This window comes from Pan troglodytes, chromosome 10 (assembly GCF_028858775.2).
Source record: "Pan troglodytes isolate AG18354 chromosome 10, NHGRI_mPanTro3-v2.0_pri, whole genome shotgun sequence".
NCBI lineage: Eukaryota > Metazoa > Chordata > Mammalia > Primates > Hominidae > Pan > Pan troglodytes.
The window spans coordinates 20,213,402-20,232,389 of record NC_072408.2 but is presented as its reverse complement, the minus strand read 5'-3'; the positions used below and the strand labels follow the sequence as shown (position 1 = coordinate 20,232,389).

General features: G+C 43.0%; 1 protein-coding gene across 4 annotated transcripts in view; it reads right to left on the bottom strand.

Annotated features, from left to right (window-relative positions):
• Positions 1-18,988, bottom strand: part of FAM234B (family with sequence similarity 234 member B) — a 92,954-nt gene that overhangs the window by 53,810 nt on the left and 20,156 nt on the right. For 3 of the 4 annotated variants that reach the window (XM_016922994.4, XM_063785462.1, XM_063785463.1), the window contains exons 6-13: positions 16,863-17,010; positions 16,354-16,495; positions 15,203-15,346; positions 14,939-15,020; positions 12,272-12,427; positions 7,546-7,663; positions 3,699-3,919; positions 259-3,083 (exon numbers count right to left, since the gene is read on the bottom strand). In XM_016922994.4, coding sequence (XP_016778483.1) covers positions 3,078-3,083; positions 3,699-3,919; positions 7,546-7,663; positions 12,272-12,427; positions 14,939-15,020; positions 15,203-15,346; positions 16,354-16,495; positions 16,863-17,010 — 1,017 coding nt within the window. In that variant the 3' untranslated portion in view covers positions 259-3,077. Of the gene's footprint in view, positions 1-258; positions 3,084-3,698; positions 3,920-7,545; positions 7,664-12,271; positions 12,428-14,938; positions 15,021-15,202; positions 15,347-16,353; positions 16,496-16,862; positions 17,011-18,988 lie in introns of those variants that run through there. The other variant, XM_054664094.2, reaches the window with a different exon arrangement.

Genomic DNA, 18,988 nt, shown 5'->3' with positions numbered 1-18,988 from the left:
GGGCCTGTCATGGGGTGGGGGGAGGGAGGGAAGGATAGCATTAGGAGATATACCTAATGTAAATGACGAGTTAATGGGTGCAGCACACCAACATGGCACATGTATACATATGTAACAAATCTGCACGTTGTGCACATGTACCCTAGAACTTAAAAAAAAAAAAAAAGAATGCCACCCATCTACTTGCCCGTTCTCTTTTCCATATGGGGAAACAAACCATCATTGATGACTAAGATGAATGAGAATGGCACACAAGTGTATTCCTGTAGAGTATTTATTTATTTACTCTGTAACAGTTCACATTTTAAATAGTGCTTCCTGACAATATACCAGCTGGCTCTTCTTTAATAGGGCAATAAGGATAGCAATTCACATTCGGGGGATTAGTTTCACCATACCACACATTTGGGGGATGGCAAAAACAGGGTCTAAGGAAAAGGGAGGGTGTTTAAGGGAAAGAGGAGGGTAAGACCCTTGCATTTGTAGAAATCATCACTATTTCTTAGTAGTGGTCATATTGGCTTTGCCGGCAACCTCAGGATGGGATTAGAGAAAGAAAGGAGCATGTCCTATCTTAGACACCTGGGTGGGCGGCTGCCTGCAAGGAGAAGGAGGCTTAGGGACACATTTCACAAGAAACCAGCACCCACATTGGTCAGATGAAGCTTCCTCAATTTTCAGCCACCACTTACACCTTTCTGTACCGGCTGCAAGAGGAAGAAGAAAACTAAACTTACAATGTTGTTTGGCAAGGAGAGATTCAAACTTACCACAGTCAAAAGAATCTATGTTAAGTTAGTTTGCAAATACACCATGAAGAATTCAGGTACATTAAGTTTCTCTGGCTTCCTCTTATCTCTTTCTGGGATTTGCCCTGCATAAACACAGTCCTCTGCCCAAACAATCCCACCAAAACAGGTCCTCAGTAAACAACTTCATGTTTCACTCCTGCGCATAGTGGCTGGCTTCCCAGAAAGCCTTAACATAACAGAGAACCAGGTTATGCCCGGACAGCTCAGCCAGACCACAGGACCACCACCCGAGTTTTGGGTATTCAGCTGCCTATAAATTAATTCTTCAAATTCTATACTAAACCAAATTAGGTCACAGGCCCTTAAACTCAAGTAGATTCAAATCCCAGAAATTATCTGGAATCATTCCCATACTCTAGAAGTATCTTCTTATTCCTCCAAAGTCAAGCTGGACCCACAGATGACTTCCAAACTGTTGAAACAAAATTTGCCTTCAGGATCTTAAGGCAGAGGCACCCAGAAACCTGATAAGGCCAATCTACAGGCCAGGCAACATGCATGCTTGGATCTACTGCTACCAACCTCCTGTTAGGTCATAATGCCTGTCAGTGGGTAATTAACAGAGATCCCTTTAAATCTGGACTTCATAATTTTCTAGAATCCTTTTACTAACACAAGCTAAAAGATACAAGCCCAGCCGGGCATGGTGGCTCACGCCTGTAATCCCAGCACTTTGGGAGGCAGAAGCAGGTGGATTATCTGAGGTCAGGAGTTCGTGACCAGCCTGGCCAACATGGTGAAACCCCATCTCTACTAAAAATACAAAAAAAAAAATTAGCCAGGCATGGTAGCGGGCACCTGTAGTCCCAGCTACTTGGGAGGCTAAGGCTGGAGAATCGCTTGAACCCAGGAGGCGAAGGTTGCAGTGAGCCGAGATTGCACCATTGCACTCCAGCCTGGGCGACAAGAGCAAAACTCTGTCTCAAAAAAAATAAATAAATAAAAAAATACAAGCCCAGGTAAAGAGAGAACCTGAGGTGCACTCAGGGATGACCTATCAAGGTTATTCAAGAAGCAGTTTTCCATCCGCTAACATTGAATTTTCTGCTATATAAACAATGACCTAAAAGTTTAGAGGAGAACTTAATTGAAGTAGCAGATTTATACAGAAGAAGGGAGAAGTAAGCACTGGAGATAATTCTAAATAACTTAACCATTTATAAAAGTTATAGTATTTACAGAAGAATTTTCCCAAAATACAATGCTTCAAAGGCTCTACAGGAAAGGAGAGATGCAGGACAAAATGGTTGCATCCTGGACTCAAGTAGCAGAAGAAAAAGTCCAGAAACATATCCCTGAATAGAAGAGAAAACAGAGTGAGGGGAGCTAAGGAGGGTGCCCTATAGAAAAAGATGCAGAGAAGACATACAGCAGGATAAGGACATCAAAGGCTCCTGACTTCCAGTTCTCCTCTAAGTTGAAGACAGCATGCAAACATACACTTCTGATGTCGCCACAGAAAAAAGATCATGACTGGCAGAACCATCAGAGCCACATATAACACAACATGTGGACTTGGTCACAGATGGGTCACTGAGACTACATCCTCTTGCTCCCCTTGTGATAGGAATATAGTTATTCTTGTGGTCACTTAATAGACATGGATGGAAAATCAAAGGAAATAGGATATAAAACAAAAGAGATGAAAATGCTTGGATGGCTAACTCAGTCTTCCACTATAAATCTTTCTCACTCTGTCTACAATTTGGAAGTAGCCAAGGTACAGGTGGGAAAGAATAAGGAGAGAAATAAGTGGCCCTCAACACCACAGGTAGGGCATCTGGAAGTCTCAAAATGACCAAACAAACCAGATATATTTCAGAAGGACAAGAAACTGGATCCCTGAAGCTTAGGACATACCTGGAAAATAACTTCACCACAACACTAAAATATACACACACACAGCACAATGTACAACAAAATGTTTCCTAGTCATAGACTTCACTGGCTTTCCCAGCAAGACTTCATAAATTAGACATACCAAAAAAATTAAATACTTAAGAGATTCACATTTCCAAACGATCCACGCAGAGTTCCTAGAGGGGATTAATGCAGGGACTGAAAAGGTAGGTAAGACGCCCCAGCCAAATAGACCATGCTGCCGTCAAAGACTCCAGCATGCCTTCCCAAGCCTTTGCAACCATCAGGGAGGTGGTAAATGAGGACGAAGAAGTCTTCTCTCCATAGAACTGATTTTACAGTGACAGGAGAGTAGAGAGGGTATCCACTCTGTTCACTTCTTCTGCAACTGAAGATTCCATCAGATTAGATCTATGGAAAAAGAGTTATCAGTGACTTTATTGTTTTTCATGGTAGAGATGTTCAAAGAAAAGCAGGAAAACTAAAGGTCAGAATATTTCTCTATTTTCCTGTCCTTTTCTTTAGCTCCAATAGTCTGTAAACATTTCCTCCTTCCAGAAAGGCCCAGAAACTTTGTTATTTTCCATGATAAGCTTTTGAACTTTGCACTAGACTATAATATTTCTTGGGAGTGGGGATGGGGAGGGAACATTAGCATTTTGAGCAAGATGATTCTTTGTAGTATGTAACTGCCACAAGCCCTGCATGATGTTAGCATCACTGGCCCCAACCCAGAAAATACCAGTCGTAGCCACCCCTGTCAGTCACTGGGACAATAAAAACCACAACCCCACATTGTCAAATGTCCCCTAAGGAAGATGCTATTATTTCCAGCTAAAAACAACTGAGAATCATTTCTTCATGGTCAGAAGGCATCCATAGGAAACAGTGTTGGTCCAAAACAACTGTCTTGATACACAGTACTCGAGAAAGTTCCCCATTCTGCCTACTTTCTAAAGACAAAGCTGGAATTGGTAATATTTGTCCTAAACCCTCAAGAGGAACAATATTTCTGCAGCCACTCACCTCGTAGGGAGCTTCAACAAACTTTATCCTAGAGAGAAATCTTCGCAGCTCCCCACGGCCAATTTTGGGGGTGGACTCCTGTAGCTGAGCCATCTGGCCCTCCATTAGTGCCCACCGTAGACTAAGCTTGCTGACCACCAGGGCTGCTGGATGGCCTTCGGAGCTTGGCCCTGTTGTCCTGGTAACATAAAAGGCATCTTTCCAGAGGTCGTTAATTCCAACTGAGGAAGGACAAAAACAAGAGCAGTTAACATGGACACATACCGTCCACTAACAGGAGAGGAGTTTGGTTCAACAATACATTTATTTACTCATAAGTTCATACAGGAAATGTACTGAGCACTGAATAAACAGAAGGCAGTGAGCTAGCCCACGGGTGCAAAGAGGGGAAGGACTGGACGCCAGTAAAGCAGCACATTCTTCCTGGTCTTTGCACCTTTACTCCTCTGAAGCTATTTCCAAAAAAGCTCAACTCAGGAACTGAGAGAATGTGCCCCTTGTGGCAAGAATTCAGTAGAAAAGCAAGCCCAAAACACTAGGGAGCCTGAGAATTCCCAGACTGTCAGTGCGCAGTCACAGAGGCGATTTACCTTGCCAGTGTTTATTTTGCCTCATCTTTAAAATACAAGTTGTATAAGGTGTAAGGAAGGGATCCAGTTTCAGCTTTCTACATATGGCTAGCCAGTTTTCCCAGCACCATTTATTAAATAGGGAATCCTTTCCCCATTGCTTGTTTTTCTCAGGTTTGTCAAAGATCAGATAGTTGTAGGTATGCAGCATTATTTCTGAGGGCTCTGTTCTGTTCCATTGATCTATATCTCTGTTTTGGTACCAGTACCATGCTGTTTTGGTTACTGTGGCCCTGTAGTATAGTTTGAAGTCAGGTAGTGTGATGCCTCCAGCTTTGTTCTTTTGGCTTAGGATTGACTTGGTGATGCGGGCTCTTTTTTGGTTCCATATGAACTTTAAAGTAGTTTTTTCCAATTCTGTGAAGAAAGTCATTGGTAGCTTGATGGGGATGGCATTGAATCTATAAATTACCTTGGACAGTATGGCCATTTTCACGATATTGATTCTTCCTACCCATGAGCATGGAATGTTCTTCCATTTGTTTGTATCCTCTTTTATTTCCTTGAGCAGTGGTTTGTAGTTCTCCTTGAAGAGGTCCTTCATGTCCCTTGTAAGTTGGATTCCTAGGTATTTTATTCTCTTTGAAGCAATTGTGAATGGGAGTTCACTCATGATTTGGCTCTCTGTTTGTCTGTTATTGGTGTATAAGAATGCTTGTGATTTTTGTACATTGATTTTGTATCCTGAGACTTTGCTGAAGTTGCTTATCAGCTTAAGGAGATTTTGGGCTGAGACAATGGGGTTTTCTAGATATACAATCATGTCATCTGCAAACATGGACAATTTGACTTCCTCTTTTCCTAATTGAATACCCTTTATTTCCTTCTCCTGCCTAATTGCCCTAGCCAGAACTTCCAACACTATGTTGAATAGGAGTGGTGAGAGAGGGCATCCCTGTCTTGTGCCAGTTTTCAAAGGGAATGCTTCCAGTTTTTGCCCATTCAGTACGATATTGGCTGTGGACTTAAACGTTAGACCTAAAACCATAAAAACCCTAGAAAGAAACCTAGGCATTACCATTCAGGACATAGGCATGGGCAAGGACTTCATGTCTAAAACACCAAAAGCAATGGCAACAAAAGCCAAAATTGACAAATGGGATCTAATTAAACTAAAGAGCTTCTGCACAGCAAAAGAAACTACCATCAGAGTGAACAGGCAACCTACAAAATGGGAGAAAACTTTCGCATCTGACAAAGGGCTAATATCCAGAATCTACAATGAACTCAAACAAATTTACAAGAAAAAAACAAACAACCCCATCCAAAAGTGGGCAAAGGACATGAACAGACACTTCTCAAAAGAAGACATTTATGCAGCCAAAAAACACATGAAAAAATGCTCACCATCACTGGCCATCAGAGAAATGCAAATCAAAACCACAATGAGATACCATCTCACACCAGTTAGAATGGCAATCATTAAAAAGTCAGGAAACAACAGGTGCTGGAGAAGTTGCGGAGAAATAGGAACACTTTTACACTGTTGGGACTGTAAACTAGTTCAACCATTGTGGAAGTCAGTGTGGCGATTCCTCAGGGATCTAGAACTAGAAATACCATTTGACCCAGCCATCCCATTACTGAGTATATACCCAAAAGACTATAAATCATGCTGCTATAAAGACACATGCACACGTATATTTATTGCGGCACTATTCACAATAGCAAAGACTTGGAACCAACCCAAATGTCCAACAACGATAGACTGGATTAAGAAAATGTGGCACATATACACCATGGAATACTATGCAGCCATAAAAAATGATGAGTTCATGTCCTTTGTAGGGACATGGATGAAATTGGAAATCATCATTCTCAGTAAACTATCGCAAGGACAAAAAACCAAACACCGCATGTTCTCACTCATAGGTGGGAATTGAACAATCAGAACACATGGACACAGGAAGGGGAACATCACACTCTGGGGACTGTTGTGGGGTGGGGGGAGGGATAGCATTAGGAGATATACCTAATGCTAAATGACGAGTTAATGGGTGCAGCACACCAGCATGGCACATGTATACATATGTAACTAACCTGCACATTGTGCACATGTACCCTAAAACTTAAAGTACAATAATAATAAAATTTTAAAAATAAATAAATAAAATAAAATACAAGTTGTAATAAAAATGGTGTCAAGATTCTTAATTACCATTATTTGATGTTCACTGAGTATTTTATGCTACTGTTGAAAAAACAGCTCACTCAGATCTAATCACAGGATTTTCCAAGCTCATACCTCCCTGCCCCCATCCCCCAATCAGTGGACAGGTGTGCCTGCAAGTTCCAGGTAAGCTGTTCTTCCCCATGTATCCCAATAAATCAAGAAAACTACAAACACCAGTTGCAGCCCAAGGCCAATGAGTTTGTAAGTAGACAGCCAAGTCCATAAGTAGCAAGAGAATGTGGAAAGAAAGAAAGGAGATGTGGTCATCTGGTCCTCTCTCACTCCTGCACTCCCTGACCTCCCAACAGGAACAGCAGATTCCATGAGGGAAGGAATCGCTGAGGAGATCACCAGACAACCTAGACTAGCAGGCAGCAGAGGCTGCAATCCCAATGCTTTGGTTTCCTGAGTTGAGGGTCTCCCATATAGGATCCCATTTTATTTAGAGTGTTATTTAGACAGATATGTAAAGTAGAAGAACACTTCCAAAATGTTAATAGTGGTTATGAGTGGCCAGATTATGGCCAATTTTTCTTTCTTCCTTTGATTTTTCTTCTTTCTCCAATTTCTATGCAAGGTGCACAGTTATATTCAAAAAAAGGTTTTCTAAATCAATGCCCTGGCAAAACACATTCTATCTCCATCATATCCTTCACAGTTAATTCCAAATCCTAATCTCTGAGTGGGTCAAGAAACTAGTCTTATTTGTAGTCCCAGCACCTGGCACAGTGCCTGGCATACAGCTGATGCTCATTAAATGTCTACTGAAGGAGTGGCTGGATGAATCATCACCTTACAGACCCTTTGGAATGGGACGCACTTTCACCTCCACATTCAGAGCATATGGATTCTCACCCTGTGAGCCCGGGGCTTCCACCCAGGGGAGCATTCCAGCAAAGAGGCACCAGGGACACCAGGGAAAGTGCCCTGCTGTCGTCTGAGAAGCACACATCCTTCCCTGGGTGGGGCAATGGTCTCATTACACACAGCCAACACATACTCTCCCACCATCTGTGTACAGACTCCCGCTGGCACTGGGACTCACCCTCTGAAGCCGTCACTGTGCCGGTGGTGTTGGCCAGATCCAGAAGGATGGAGGGGAACGCAGGATGCAGGAGGTAAAGGTGGTGAAGGCTGGGCGGCTCAGTTCCTAGGATGATATCCTGACAATAAGCCGCAAAAAGGAAGAGCAAAGGTAACTCTACATTCCCACACGTGACAGTCCTCAGGTGAAAAGGCAGAGTAGAAAATGGTGATTACTCATTCCTCTCAGATGCTAATGCCTGATCCTAACTACAAGAATGTGTTTGAAAGAAACTCCCCTGTATAAGAGACATATTTCAAAGAGCTCAAAACACTAATCACTAACTCTTTCAAACCACTATCTACAGCTGGAAAATGCTTTCTCCCTTGTAAGAAAAAAAAGGAAGGCAGGCCTGGCGCGGTGGCTCATGCCTGTAATGCCAGCATTTTAGGAGGCCGAGGTGGGCAGATGACCTGAGGTCAGGAGTTCGAGACCAGCCTGGCCAACATGGAGAAACCCTGTCTCTACCGAAAATACAAAAGAAAAAAAAAAGCTGGGCTTGGTGGTATGCCTGTAGCCCCAGCTACTCAGGAGGCTGAGGCAGGAGAATCACTTGAACCTGGGAGGCACAGGTTGCAGTGAGCCAAGATCGTGCCACTGCACTCCAGCCTGGGTGACAGAGAGAGACTCTGTCTCAAAAAATAAAAAAAAAAAAGAAAAGAAAAGAAAAGAAAAGGCAATGTACAGGTCCCAAGAGAGGAATCTGACAAGATGTCCCAGTCTTCTGCCCATGGAAGTACTGGAATACTGGTTCATCCCTTGCAGCAGATGGGGCTTTGTGGAGATGTAATCTATTTATGAAAACACAGTGAGCCAAAGATATTTCCTTTCACTGGGTGTCAAAGCCAACTGTAAGCATCAGGCTAAAAATTACAAAAATCTTATCTGTTCCTGAAATGAGTGGAATGTTGACCAGACAGAGGCAAATCATCAATTATAAAACAAAAGTTCCAAGGCCTGAGTGTCAGTCTTCAAACTCTCTACAGCAGAAGAAATGCACAGTGGGACTATCTTTATCAGTATGACTTCTATGTGGGGATGGGACTTGAGACTTGGCAGGTACATGAGTGTGCAGCCATGCAGTTGTTAAAGCACAGAAGTACACCCATGTGAGTTAGTAAGTGGCTGCTCTCCAGAGCTTCCCAAGTGCCTCTCCTCCCCTGGGACTACCTTGGGCCTCCTGCAGTAGAGGAAATGGAAGCTCTGAGGGATGAATATTACCCCTGCTTCCATATCGCTGCATGGGAAGAAGTCCCCAAGTGAGGAGAAGTGTGAGCAGGAAGCTTGCAACCTCACTCTCAACACATCCCCACAAAGCAGAAGAGGGCATCTTCCACACACCCTTAGGATCCCAGGTATGAAAGGATAGATCTCCGGCTCAGCTAACATGAGAAGAAAACAGCCATACACCTTCCTCACTGCCTACAGAATGAAGCACAAATTCCTTAGCAGTCTTACACCATTTAACCAAAATATGCCTTTTCCAGACTGAGCTGCTATGACTCACCTGCCCACCCCATGCTGCACAAATGTCTGATCATCACCCTCAATCCATGCTTCACCTTACTCTGCCTAACCGCTGCCAATCTTATTTGCCTCTTAAGACTGTCTAACCATCCTCTCTACCCCATCTCTACACTTCTCATCCTTAGGTGCCCACCTTGAACGCCCCCTCTTTGAGGAAAAGCTCCCTTATTACCCTAGGCAAAATTAACATCTCCCTTCTTTTGTGCTTCCATGTAAACTTCTTACTTGTACCTCTATTAAAGCATTTGTAACATGGCTCTTTTTTTTGTAGTTATTTATAGAAGACTACACTTGAGACTTATCTTGCCCAATACCCTCATTTTATTATAGGAGGGGTCTTCAAAAAGTTCATGGAAATGCAGATTATGAAAAAACTATGCAAGGACTTCAAAATTTTTTTTGCACCAAAGGAAACTCATACTAACTTGTTATAACATGCCTGAACAGGAGCTAGTCTGAGGCACCAAGAAGGGTAAGATATCAGTTTGAAAACAGCCCCTATCAAAGTAACATGAATTCTGCCAAAAAGTTGAAGCAAGAACATGCATCAAATTTATGGTGAATTTTGGGTGGAAGAATGGTGAAATCATTGATGCTTTCTGAAAAATTTGTGATGACAATGCCCCAGAGAGATCAGCAGCTTAGACGCAGATAGCTCATTTTCACGAGGGACAAAATGATGTCGGAGATTAAACCCACAGTGGCAGACCACCTTCATCAATTTGTGAGGAAAAAATTAATCCTGTTCATGCCCTAACTGAAGAGAACCAATGATTAACAGCACAAACAATAGCCACCACTGAAGACACCTCAATTGGTTCAGTTTACGTAATTTGGTTGAAAAATTAAAGTTGAACGAAATTTCCACGGGATGGGTGGCAAAACTGTTGGCCCATATTAGCTGCAGACAACAGCAGGACTTTCAATGGAAATTTTAAACAAGTGGGATCAAGATCCTGGAAGCATTTCTTTGAAGATCTGTAGCAGGAGATGAAACATGGCTTTACCAGTGTGCTCCTGAAGGCAAAGCACAATGAAAGCAATGACTACAAGAGGTGGAAGTGGTCCAGTCCAAGAAAAAGTGGAAAGGTCAGCAGCAAAAGTCATGACAGTATTTTGGAGGGATGCCCAAGGCATTTTGCTTGTTGACCAGACACAGGCAAATCATCAATTATAAAACAAAAGTTCCAAGGCCTGAGTGTCAGTCTTCAAACTCTCTACAGCAGAAGAAATGCACATTATGTTGACGTTAGGGCTAAAGAATGATAACATTGGCCGGGTGCGGTGGCTCATGCCTGTAATCCCAACTCTTAGGGAAGCAGAGGCGGGATGACAGCTTGAGCCCAGGAGTTCGAGGCCTGCCTGGGCAATACAGCAAGACCCCGTTCTCCACAAAAAGGAAAAAAAAAAAAAGACAAAAAAAGAATGATAACATCTGCTTAAAATGAGAGTGTTTGAGAAAGCCAAAGCTTTAGCAGAAAAACACTGGGAAAGCTTCACCAGAGAGTTCTTCTCCACCACAACAATGTTCCTACTCATTCCTCTCATCAAACGAGCAATTTTGTGAGTTTCAATGGGAAATCATGAGGCATCCACCTTATGGTTCTGAGTTAGCTCCTTGTGACTTTCTTTAGTTTCCTAATCTTAAGAAATCTTTAAAGGGCTCTCATTTTTCTCAGTTTATAATGTAAAAAAAGACTGCACTGACATGATGAAACTCCCAGGACCCTCAGTTCTTTAGGGATGGACTAAACGGCTGGTATCAGTGCTTACAAACTGTCTTGAACTTGATGGAGCTTATGTTAAGAAATAAAGTTCTTTTTTTTGAGACAAAGTCTCGCACTGTCACCTGGGCTGGAGTGCAATGGCATGATCTCGGCTCACTGCAACCTCTGCCTCCCGGGTTCAAGCGATTCTCCTGCCTCAGCCTCCCAGATAGCTGGAATTACAGGTGCCCACCACCACACCTGGCTATTTTTTGTATTTTTAGTAGAGACGAGGTTTCACTACGTTGGCCAGGCTGGTATCAAACTCCTGACCTTGTGATTCTCCTGCCTCGGCCTCCCAAAGTGCTGGGATTACAGGCATGAGCCACTGCGCCCAGCCGATATTTTTTATTTTTATATTTTAATTACATTTTTCCATGAACTTTCTGAAGTCCCCTCATAGGCGGGGAGGAAGTTGAAATGTTAGGTAAATTGCCCACGGTCACACTGTTAGGCCATGTCAGAGTTAGAAATACAATCTAGATTTTAGGTAAATCTGATCCTCAAAATGAGTAAATACATTAGCATGTTCATTAACCATTAATGGATAAAGATAATGAGGTTCAGAGAAGTTGAGCGACTTGTTGACTGAGCCTGGTTGATGAATTCAGGATCCTGCCTCCATCAGGTTCCCCCCATTATCTGTGGACCATCTGTCTTCTCTAGAGGGCCAAGATTATTTTCAGTTTATCCTTAGTCCCTACAGAGATCACAGTGCCTGGCACACAGAAAGTGCTTAGTCAAGATGTGTTTCATCGAACTCAGGCAGGGCGGGTCTTACTTAAAATCACCCCAGTACCTAAAACAGGTAGCACCCTGCCTCACCAACCCCATGAAAATACTGCAGTGTAACATTTAAGACTTTCTAAAATCTGCCTTCTAGGTGTCAGACCTTCTCTCCCATAGTTCCTCAAATGACCTCTCAGTTTTATCTGGTCAATGTCCCTCTCCAACTGCTGGCCACGCTCCCCCATCCCCGTTCCTTCAGTCTCAGGGCATGTGCCTCAAAGCCCAGCCTTACTCCTCCTTGAAATTCTCTCTGCCCACTTCAGACCAGTCATAATGATTTCTCCTCTTCAACAACCGTGGCATATGTGAATTATCTGTAAATTTGGATCTAGTATCTTGGGAGGACTTTTTATTCTTTATTCAGCCTCCCACTGTCAGTAGCCAGCAGTTAGGGGCTGTTGTCAGCTTGCACATTCTCTGCTAAAAGGCAAAGGTGTGGCTCAGGAGGACACAGGGTTCCTGCTTTTCTCCAGCGAGTGCTGACTTGTTTCTATTCCAACCCCTTGGAAAGTGATGGGTCAAATAACATCTCCAGAACACAGTCAGCCCTGCACAGCAGCTGCCATCTGACAAAGTAAAAAAGGGACCCTCCCAGGCTCACTTACGGAATTGGGAGATGCAGCTGACAGCCCTTCGGCCCAGAAGAGGAAGACAGACTTCTGGTCTGAAGTAACTGCTGAGGTGGCTGGCGTTTCTTTCATGTGACACGGAGCACGGTAACTCCAAACAACGGAGCCAGAGTCACCATCCACAACCATCATCTACAAAAGAGAAGACAGACAGTAAACATGGCCAGGCCTCAAAAAAGCAGCAGGCCCAGAAAATGCACACACAAAAATGCACAGGTATTCAAATAACACAAATATCAACACGCTGCGCTTTTAAGATGCAAGCAAACTGGGTGTTCCGAGAGCACGAATAATGGCTAAGGACCAGGCCCCAGGCTTCTGCAGCCCTTGTTCCCATCTAATAGATTTCAAGAACTGCAAAGTTCTCAAGTGGGAAAGGGACATTCAAATCATGTAGTCCACCCCATTTTACAGGTGAGAAAAGGAGGATCTGAGAGACAGGAAGTGATGTGGACACGCGGATTGTCCACGTTTAGGACAGTCCTCAGAGAGACAGAGCAGCCACTCTGCAAATGCCAACAGCAGCACCTTATTCCCCACAACACAGCAGTCACTCAGAAAACAATGGCCCAGTGAACACTGTCCTGGGGCACAGTGTTCCCAGTTTTATGGATCTGACTCTTGGTGTCGTGGCATATGGACCTAGGGAAGTCTCAAATTTAAAGCAGTGCTGTTTAAACAGGCAAAAAAAATAATCCAAGAGGGAATTCATTGCTTAGCTGCATTTGTCAAAGGATAATGACAAAGGGGTTCAAATTCATAATCCTGGCATATGTCTGCTCTTCATCCTAAATGCCTCACAGATCTGGAGCCTCTCATTTACCAAAATCCCCAAGAAGTTCCCCAATTTCCTCCAGCCCAAGTGTCTTTACTCCCTCCTGCTCAGTGTCTCCACACTTCTGTAAGTGGAGGACCTAACCTCTTTGGACAACCGCTTGCCCTATTCTTCCAGGCTCCTGAGTCCTGCCTTTCTCTGCCTATGCTCAGACTCTGCATCACACAAGTTCCTGGAACCAACCCGGCAGAGACAAAATCTTCTCAACCAGCAGAGAAAGAAAAACAGACAAGCACTTCAAGATTGCCTTTGGCAATCTTGGGGAAAAAAGAAGTCTAGAGACACTGCACTAAAAACTTGTATCCACTCAAACACATATTTCATTTTTTATATATATATATATATCTTTTTTTTATTATTATAGTTTAACTTCATTTAACTGTCACAATAATCCTATGAAGGCAGGCAATATTATTACCCCTGTTTTATAAATGCAGAAACTGCAGCTAGGCAAGATTAGGTAATATGCCCAAGGTCTCCAATAAGTAATGGTGTCAGGATTAAAACCCAGGGCTGAAACTCAGCATCTCCACCTTCAACCTACTATACCTACTATACACCCTTCTTCCGTTACCCTGTCAGCACCAGTGTATCAGAAATTCCTTTGAATTACACGCAGGCACTGGCTTTTCCTATATAACACTGCTGGAAGTCTCTCCCTAACATGATGTTTTTATCAATGTATCTGTCCTCTGCCCATAACCAAATAGCCCTATGGCCTCCAACGCCTCCTCCAGATTCTGCAGCTGTGCTTTCGGGGCCCTCTGTAAGCCGACCTCATTCTCATCTCTCTGGTGGGAGTGCACCTCAGCCCACCCTTATCTATTCAGCAAACCTTTTCTCTGCTCTCATGATTCTGCACATACAACCCCTGACCAACATGAGGCATCTCTTGCCTCCCTGGCCCTCCAGCTCGCCTGCACTCCATCTGCTCCCTGTGTTCCCGGTGGACCCCTGTGCGAACCTCCACAACAGCACTTTCCACCGCATGGTAGAGCTATGTAGTGACTCTGTCTTCATTAATTTTGTGTCTCCAGCATTCAGCATAGAAGTTGGCACGCATTAGAGGTGATGATAAAGTGTTTGTTGAATTATTTTTCTCTCTCAGAGAACAATGTGCAATGTATAGAAATAGATATATATTTCACAGTGAAAATAAACCAAAATGCAAGGTCGATAATAAAAAAAAATTGTAACTCTGTAATTCTGCTGTAATGTTAAAGAAATGAAAGTCATCCATCCAATCATTATATTCTCACAATATGCAACTTCATGCAATATCAAAGATCTATTCAGTGTCCTTGGAACATGCTCTATCCTTTCTGTCTCTGGGCCTCTGCTCTTGGCACCCCTGACCTGGCATGTTTTCCTGTCTACATAAATACGATTCAGCTTTAAAAAGCCCTGCTAATATTTCCCTCCTTTATAAGGTCTTCCATAAAACCCCAGTCACCACAGACTTCTCTGAAATCTTAGGTATAGCTGTGTGTTAAAGCATTACATTTCTTTATACCTGTCTTTCCCCACCAAGAGATTTCAGAAGGCTCCCAATGCCTAACTGTAAGCTAGGGATCCAAAACAAGAAACTCCTACATAGGAAGGAGATTATCCTAGAAAGGCTTCCAGTGCTACAGATTTTAGCAATGAATTGTGAGTTTTCATTTTATCCACTCAGTGAGACTTTGAGTTCTTTGAAGGTAGAGATCATATTTTAGGTTCTTTTTATTCCCTGCTGTGCCTAACACAGGGTTAGACACAAAGTATATACTTTACATATGCTTTGATTGATCTGAGGCCCAAAGTTTTACCTTTTTCATCCCAACTCCGTCCTGTATCTGCAGAAGGAAGTCTAATGTCTGATCATCAGTGAAATATCCAGGAGTAGGTTGGCTGCAAATAAGGACAAAGTAAGCAATCAATAGTGAACAAGAAAAACAGGAAAACTAAGAACTCTCCCTCCCTTCTCTTGCACTGGCCCCAGATATAAGAATTGCAAGCAATTGTCCTGGATAATTTTTAAACATGGGAAAGTGGATCAAAACAGCAAACACAAGAAGGAACACAATGCAAACCTGCGCAGGCCTTGAAGTCTCAATGCCCAGTAAGGTGTCAGATTTTGCCCCCGAAGCAGCACAAGGCTTTGTCTGGTTGTAATCAGAAGGTTGCTGCAGTTGGAATCTGGTGCCTTCACCATCTGGAGTAGTTCAACACCATCACTGGGTTAAATAAGACCCCAACGGTTAGTCTCTGGCTTGGATGAGATTTCTGAGCCATTTACTTTGGCTTTTTCTCTCAGTATACGTACACCTGTACACACTCTTGTATTCATGCCCCACCATTATCTCATCAAGTGGGATGTACTGTTGTTTCAGTTGAATCTCATTTTCTTGACCTTAGAAACCAAGGATCCCCAGAAAATTCCATACAAGTTCAAAAGGAACTCACAGGAAAAGTGCTACAGTGCAATATCTCTCACACTGGATACTCTGGGAAAGGCAACAGAGCCAAGGATAATCACAGGGAAGGCAGACAGAGATCTGGACAGGAGGCCAGAGGTTGCCAATGAGCTTGGGCAGCAGCCCATAGCATACATTTCACTGAATTAGTTCTTGCTCAGTGCCACTGGGACCATTCTACTTCATACCTGTCAAAGTCACCAAAACACCATGATACTGCCTAAGAAAATGCTAGAAAATGATTTGGAACTTCTGGTAGGAAAGAATGAAACAATTATTAGCCAGGCTTGGGGTTAAATGGGTAAAATCCCCTGCATGTGACAAACTACATGCTTCTAGTTAGGAAATAAATAAAAATAAAAAATAAGATTTCATGGACACTATCCTTGCTTCTGTCAAAATGATGCTTCAACTAAGAGAAAAATACAGAAAAGAGTAGGTCAGATCCTTCAGCACAGTTTCACAAACAGTTAGATAAGTCTATCTCCCTCCCTACTCTGACTCAGAGCCCTAAGTATCCTTCCTTGCATCCTACCTGAGGAGTGATCACATGTGGTCACCAACACATAGATATCAATGCATTATGTTACCAAGAGAAGAAAATTTCTAACTCACGTTAACCAGATCAGAAGATGGTAAATTAAGATAAGCACTGTTTCCCCTAAACCTCTACCCACATATTCACCAGCCCAACCAAACTTAGAGACTCAAAGGCATGTGAGTTCACAAGAGTTCTCACTGTGACCAAGGACAGACGTCTGCCCTACCTGTAAACATCAATGAGCTCAGACAGGTTGATGGATCTTCGCTTTTCCCATTCTGGCTCTTCTATCTGCAGAGAAGGTGGTGAGCTGTCTCGATTTTGGGCCTGAACAAAAATGTCCCGCAGTGCGACAGCTTGTATATTTCCTAGCACCACAGAAGAACCAACACTGAGAAGTTGAATTTAACAGAACTGTCCCATGGTGAGGATCTGAGCAAGAGACACAGAGCCTGACCAGATGGGTCTAACAGAGCCCACCCAGACTGGACAACACGGAACAAGTGGGGAGGTGATTAAGTGGGTGCTGGACAAGAGTCTTCCCTTCAGAGGAGGCAGCAAGGGAAGGCAGAGTTAATAGCCTGTGATCGGTGGGGGACAGTAAGAGGCCCCTGCATTAGAAGGCTATGGGAAGGCTGGTGTCAGGAGTTCCTGAGCTTTCACCCTGTCTCACAAGGAAGGCCTCATCACAAATGCCAGTGGGGAACAGGAGCAAAAACTAGCCTTGCTTCTTACCAAAGCCAAACAGGATGTAGACAGCCCCGTTTGTGGTGATGTAAACCTGAGGACCAATCAGATTCCCAACTCCAACGATGTTGTACTTCACAGGTCGACCCACTGGATTTCCGGTCCGGCCAGACACCAGCAGAAAGCACAGATCTGGCTGAGGAAGTAAGAGAGGGGGGTGGAGTCAATAGAAGCCCTATCGTTTGCTAATGAAATGGCTTCTCCAGACAGTCACTGCCTCCTCATAAGCCACAGGCTCAGAAACACTCCCCCAAGTTGGAAAGCACAAAGCCAAACCTGCTTCGCTTTATTTCCCTGCAAGTAAGCAAGTGAAGCAAATGTCCCATTGCCTCACTAGAGCCAGGCAAAGGGCATCTTCAAAGCACCTCAGACAGCTTCTCTGAAGCAGAATTGTTGCTTGCTGAATAGTCTCCTGAGGCACAGAATTCTAGCCTACAGCTTAACATAGGATGGCTGGCCCCTGGGTCTTTACTTCAATACCAGAAATCCCCAGTAATATTTGGTTCCAGCTAGAGTTAATCGAGGCAGTGCTCTCCCATCAGAACACTAGATGTCTGGCCTGGACACCATCAACTTTATTCTCAAAGAGAAAACAGCAAACTTTTTCTGTGAAGGGTCAAATAGTATATATTTTAGGCTTTGCCAGCTAGATGATCTCTGTAGCAACTATTCTACTCTGCTGTTCTTGTGTGAAAGCAGTCATAAACAACACATAAATGAATGGGTGTGAGGATGTTCCAATAAAGCTCTATTTATAAAAACAAGTAGTGGGCCAAATTTAACCTACAAGCCACAGTTGCCAACTTCAGCTCTAGAGGATTTCTTTTGGGGTAGAGTCACCAGTTAAGAAATATGAGGATTTTACTGATATCTTGACTTCAGTAAAGCTTTTGACAAAGTTTATCATCATGAACTCTATGGACAAGATAAAGAAATGTGGTTTGCCATGTACCAGGAAAAGGTACTTATGGGATCAATACTAGCCTAGAGGGAGGTTTTTAGAGGAATGTCATAGCACTGTGCTATTGCCCCATTCCTATTAAACATTCTTATCAAAGACTTGAAAGAATAGAATTCAAGTTTATCACAAAGCTGAGAGGGATAGCTAATATGGCATATGACAAACTCAAAATTCAAAAAAACCTTAGGCTGGAAGATGAGTCAAAATCTGCCACAAAAAAATAAACTGGTCTATTAATAATTAATCATTAAAAGATATAGGTACTTTAGCTGATTACAAACAGAAAGCAAATCTTAGAAAAAATATTATTATCTTTGGCTGCAAAAACAGAAATACAAAGCCTACATCAAAATAAGAAACAATTCCCTTAGGTTGATATATTAATTATACTACAAATAAAATGCTGTTTTTAGATATAAGTACCACATTTTAAAAGAGATTTGGACAAACTAGAATGCAAAGGGAAAGAAATCAAGAAAAAGAGGGGTTTGGACTTCCTGGTTGCATGAGGAACAGTACGAGAAATGGGGATATTTAGTCCTGAGTAGCAAGCTTAGAGGGACTAGGCTAATGGTTAAAGGGCTTTCCTATAGAAAGGGGATTAGACTCATTCACAGTAGCTCTATGGGAATGAAGCTGGAACAATGAGTGGAAGCTATGAGAAAGCAGATTTCTTTCTGCTTAGGACAGAATTTTCTGGAGCTGGCCCAAAAATGAAATGGACCGCCTCACAAATTAGTGTTATTCCCATCAGCCTGAGTGCGCCAAGAGAGTGGGGGTGCCAACATGTCTGTAATGCTGAACCAGAGATCATAGCATGGTGTGAGAAAGTTAACCAAATGGTCTTCAAGGTCCCTTCCCACTAACGTTCTAGACCTTATCAGTTCCTGTAATCAAAAACCAGGTCCAGTTCTCCAAGCCCACTTCACTCGAAACCCAGATCAATGAATGCAATCACTATAAGTCACAGACTTAGGTTTCCTTCCTTGTGAAGAGACAGTCTTCCATCTCAGGAGCTTATACAGGTTCCTGGGGTCCCTTGTTGCTGGCAGAGAGGTCAAAAGAGGTCAGTACAAGGATGAAGCTGCTGCGCTATATACCTAGTGCCTCTACAAGGTTTTCCTAGAACTGTCTACCACTTTTCAAGCAGAAC